General features: G+C 44.2%; 1 protein-coding gene across 1 annotated transcript; it reads right to left on the bottom strand.

The window, feature by feature from the left end:
- Nucleotides 1-1769: 1769 nt before the first annotated feature.
- Nucleotides 1770-2547, bottom strand: LOC138890325 (uncharacterized). The gene is made up of 2 exons (XM_070173701.1): nt 2269-2547; nt 1770-2057 (listed from the first exon to the last, which is right to left on the bottom strand). Exons 1-2 carry the CDS (start codon nt 2545-2547, stop codon nt 1770-1772), a joined length of 567 nt encoding a protein of 188 aa, XP_070029802.1.
- Between the last annotated feature and the right edge of the window lie 3045 nt (nt 2548-5592).

The following is a 5592-nucleotide window of genomic DNA, read 5'->3' as shown; positions in this document are numbered from 1 at the left end:
TATCAATGAAAGTAATGAGTTGACAGCAAGAAACAACCATTCGGGTCCCAACTGTATCGGCATTAAGCCCTAACATGATATCTAGCATGATTTACAGTTTATGTACTTAATCACATGATATGAACACAGATATCAGCAAGAAAGAGTCACTAAATGGTGCCATGGAATGAACCAGGTCCCGATTCACACGGTGCATGCCCGCACGCCCGTCATTTGGCATGTGCGTCACCTCAATAATAAACACATAACATATAGTTTGGGATTTCGAACCCTCAGAACCAAGTTTGGAAGTGTTACTTACCTCAATCAAGCCAAAATACTACTCCACGATGCCCTTGCCTCTCAAATCGGTCTCCAAATGTCCAGAATCTAACCAAAAACAATACAATGCAATCATCATAGACCAAGGAACCAATTTCACAAGAAAATTTACTTAATTGGACACAAATCTTGAAATTCACCCAAACCCCTCTCCCCCCGGGCCCACGTCTCGAAATTCGACAAAAATCATAAAACTAGAAAGCCCATTCACTCATGAGTCTATATTTATGAAATTTATCATAATCCGTTTCCATTTGGCCCATCAAATCCTCAAATCAAACTCTCTAAAATCCCAAGCCCTAATCCCTCATTTTCACCCCTAATCTTCACTAATTACATGGTTAAACAATGAGAAATCACCACATATATGAGTATTAGGGCTCAAGCAACTTACCTCACTGAAAATCCCTTGAATCCCTCTTCAAAATCGCTCCCAAAAGCTTTAAAACCGACTGAAATTGGTGAAGAATGGACCAAAATTCGCGAAGTGTGCAATTTATACTTTCTGCCTACAGATATCGCATCTGTGGTCCAGCTGTCACTTCTACAATACCTCACCTCCGGAAAATACATCACAGGTGCGGATTCCACTTACTCCCTCAAATCCGCATCTGCGGTCAAAATATTGTACCTGCGGTCTCGCAGATGCGACCCATCTATCGCACCTGCGGCTCCTGTCTACCTCAGCCTTGGCCGCATCTGTGGCTCTTTCTCCGCTTCTGCATGCTCGCACCTGCGGTTCCCACTCCGCAGGTTCGGTTATGATAGCTGAGTTTAACTTTAACATTCCTCAAATTCCAAACTTGTTCCGTCAATCACCCAAAATCATCCCGAGCCCCTCGGGACCTCAACCAAACAAACTAACAAGTCATATATTTACATACAAATTTAGTCGAACCTTTGGAACACTCAAAACAACATCAAAATATCACACTACCCTCGAATTCAAGTCTAAGAACTTCTAAACCTCGAAATTCCACAAACGACGCTGAAACCCATCAAATCACCTCTGAATGACCTGAAATTTTGCACACACGTCAAAATTTGCACTACGAACCTACTCCAACTTCCGAAATTCCATTTTGACCCTGATATCAAATTTTTCCACTGCCGACCAAAATCGCCAAATTTCAAGCTTTCGCCAATTCAAGCCTAATTCTACCACGGACCTCCAATCACATTCTGGATGCGCTCCTAAGTCCAAATTCACTTAACGGAGCTAAAAAATCATTAGAATTCACATCCGAGATCGTTTACACATAAGTCAACATCCGGTCAACTTTTCAAACTTAAGCCTTTACAAAAGAGACTAAGTATTTCAATCCCTCTCCAAAACTACTCCAGACTCGAACCAACTGACCCAACATATCATAATATAGCTGAAGAACACAAAAAGAAGTAGAAATGGGGAAACGGGGCTATAACTCTCGAAATGACTAACCGGGTCATTACATCCTCCCCTTCTTAAATAAACGTTCATCCTTAAACGGGTCTAGAAATATATCTGAAGCCTCAAATAGGTGTGGATATCTGCTCCATATCTCCTGCTCGGTGTCCCAAGTAGCCACCTCTACGGGTTGGCCTGTCCACTGCACTTTCACTGAAGTTATATCTTTAGATCTCAACTTTTGGAGCCGCCCCTCCAAAATAGCCACTGGCTCCATATCATAAGCCAAATCACTATCTAACTGCACCGTGCTGAAATTCAAGACATGAGACGGATCGCCGATATACTTCTGGAGCATAGAAACATGAAATACTGGATGCACACCCGACAAGCTAGGTGGAAGCAAGCTCATAAGTCACCTCTCCAATCCTCCGAAGCACCTCAAAAGGCCCAATGAACCGAGGGCTTAGCTTGCCCTTCTTCCCAAATCTCATAACACCATTAATGGGTGAAACCTTCAGTAGAACCTTCTCCCCAACCATATAAGACACGTCACGAACCTTTCTGTCAGCATAACTCTTTTGCCCTAACTGCGCTGTACAAAGCCGATCCTGAATCACTTTCACCTTGACCAACGTATCCTGCACCAAGTCTGTACCCAAAAAACTAGCCTCACCCAGCTCAAACCAACCTACTGGAGATCTACACCGCCTCCTATATAAAACCTCATACGGATCCATCTGAATACTCGACTGATAACTGTAGTTGTAAGCAAACTCCGCGAGCTGTAGAAACTGGTTCCATGAACCCCCAAAATCAATGACACAAGCACGTAACATGTCCTTCAATATCTGAATAGTGCACTCGGACTGCCCGTTCGTCTAAAGGGGAAATGACGTGCTCAACTCAACATGAGTACCCAACTCTCACTGCACGGCCCTCCAAAACTGCGATGTAAACTGAGTACCTCTATCTGAAATGATGGCAACTGGGATACCATGTAGGCGAACAATCTCTCGGATATAAATCTCAGCCAACCGCTCTGAAGAATAGGTAGTACACACAGGAACGAAGTGCGCGGACTTGGTCAGGATCCACAATCACCCAAATATCATCGAATTTCCTCAAAGTCTGTGGGAGTCCAACTACGAAATTATGGTGATCCGCTCTCACTTCCACTCTGGAACCTTTATTTGCTGAAGCAAGACACCCGGTCTCTGATGCTCATATTTCACATGCTGACAATTGAGACACCAAGATGCAAGCCCAACTATATCTTTCTTCATCCTCCTCCACCAATAGTGCTGCCTCAAATCCTGATACATCTTCGCGGCACTCGGATGATAACGCGAGCTGTGGCCTCCTCTAGAATCAACTCCCGAAGCCCATCTACATTGGGCAAATATATCTGGCCCTGCATCCTCAATACCCCGTCATCACCAATAGTCACATCTCTATATCATCATGCAGAACCTGTCCTTAAGGACAAGCAAATGAGGATCATCATATTGGTGCTCTCTGATACGATCGAATAAGGAAGACCGAGAAACCACACAAGCTAGGACTCGACTGGGCTCCGAAATATCTAATCTCACAAACTGATTGGCCAAGGCCTAAACATCAACTGCAAGAGGTCTCTCACCAGCAAGAAGGAACTCAAGACTACCCATACTCACTGCCTTTCTACTCAAGGCATTGGCCATCACATTGGCCTTTCCCGGATGATACAAAATAGTAATATCATAGTCCTTTAGCAGCTCCAACCATCTTCGCTGCCTCAAATTAAGATCCTTCTATTTGAACAAGTGCTGGAGGCTACGATGATCAGTAAACACCTCGCAAGATACACCATAGAGATAGTGCCTCCAAATCTTCAACGCGTGAACAATGGCAACCAACTCCAAATCATGAACAGGGTAGTTCTTCTCATGGGGCTTCAACTGACGAGAAGCATAAGCAATCACTCTACCCTCCTACATCAACACACACCCAATGCCGAACCGAGAAGCATCACAATATACTGTATAAGAACCTGAAGCTAATGGCAGAACTAACACTGGAGTCGTGGTCAAGGTGGTCTTGAGCTTTTGAGAGCTCGCCTCACACTCATCCGACCACATGAAAGGAGTACCCTTTTGGGTCAATTTGGTCAAGGGTGATGTAATAAATTAAAATCCCTGAACGAACCGATGGTAGTAGCCCGCCAAAACAAGAAAGCTATGAATCTCTGTAGCTGAGGACGGTCTAGGCCAACTCTAGACCGCCTCTATCTTCTTCGAATCAACCTAAATAGCCTCACTGGACACCACGTGCCCCAAGAATTCCACTGAACTGAGCCAAAACTCTCAATTGGAGAACTTAGCATAAAACTTCTACTCCCTCAATCACTTCAATACAACTATTAAATGCTCGGCGTGCTCCTTCTAGCTACGAGAGTACACCAGGATATCATCAATGAATACAATAACAAACGAGTCGAGATAAGGCCGAAACACGATGTTCATCAAATGCATGAATGCTGCTGGGGCATTAGTCAACCCAAAAGACATCACAAGGAACTCATAATGACCATAACGGGTCCTAAAAGCTGTCTTAAGATTGTCCGAGTCCCTAGTCTTCAACTGGTGACCTGAGATCAATCTTGGAGAATACCCTCGCTCCCTGAAGCTGGTCAAATAAATCATTAATACGAGGCAAAGGATACTGGTTCTTGATTGTGACTTTGATCAACTTCCTGTAGTCAATACACATTCTCATAGTGCCATCTTTCTTATTCACAAATAGAACATGTGCACCCCAATGTGACACACTAGGATGAATAAACCCCTTATCAAGGAGTTCTTGAAGCTGCTCTTTTAATTCCTTTAAATTTGCCGGTTCCATACGATACGATGGAATAGAAATGGGCTGAGTGTCCGGCACCAAATCAATACCGAAGTCAATATCCCTATCCGGCGGCATACCTAGCAGGTCTGCATGAAACACATCCGAAAAATCTCTCACCACCGGAACCGAATCAATAGTAGGAGTCTCTGCACTAACATCCCTTACAAAGTCCAAATAAGAAAGACAACCCTTCCCAACTATCCACTGGGCCTTCAAGTATGAAATCACTCTACTGGAAACATAATCCGACGAACCTCACCACTCAATCTATGGCACCTCCGGCATAGCCAACGACACTGTCTTAGTGTGACAGTCCAGTATAGCATGACATGGAGACAACCAATACATGTCCAATATCACATCAAAATCAAACATACTAAGTAGCAAAAGGTTTACCCGAGTCTCCAAACCCCTAATAGTCACCACACAAGACCGATACACGCGGTCCATAATAATAGTATTTCCCATAGGAGTAAATACATGAATAGATGAAATAAGAGACCCGCGGGGAGTATCCAAATAACAAGCAAAATATGATGACACATATGAAAAAGTGAAATTAGGATCAAATAATACAGAGGCATCCCTGTGGAAAATTGAGATAGTACCTGTGATCACAGCATCTGAAGCAATAACATTAGCCTCCCCCTCTAGGGCGATACCTAGCTGACTGACCTCCACCCTAAGCTAGCTGGGAGGGTGGGGAAGTAACTGGTGCTGAAGCCGAAGGCTGACTCCTTTGCTGAGATGAACCTTCCGTAGGGGGGAGGGGATAAAATCTCTTGATATGACCCAAATCTTCACACTCAAAGAAACCTCTCCCGGCAAATAGCGGTGGGGACTGAAGGGAGCCCCGAGCACTGGGATACCCACTAGAATAACTAGGCATAGATGAACCCTGAGATGATGGTGCGTGAGTCGAACTCTAGGCTGGAAGGGCACTGAGAGATTAGTGGACCTAATGAGAACTGTGAGGACCATGGCTAGATGATCCATCA

The sequence above is a fragment of the Nicotiana sylvestris genome, chromosome 4, assembly GCF_000393655.2.
Source record: "Nicotiana sylvestris chromosome 4, ASM39365v2, whole genome shotgun sequence".
NCBI lineage: Eukaryota > Viridiplantae > Streptophyta > Magnoliopsida > Solanales > Solanaceae > Nicotiana > Nicotiana sylvestris.
The sequence above is the reverse complement of the archived record's forward strand: the minus strand, read 5'-3'. Positions and strand labels throughout refer to the sequence as shown.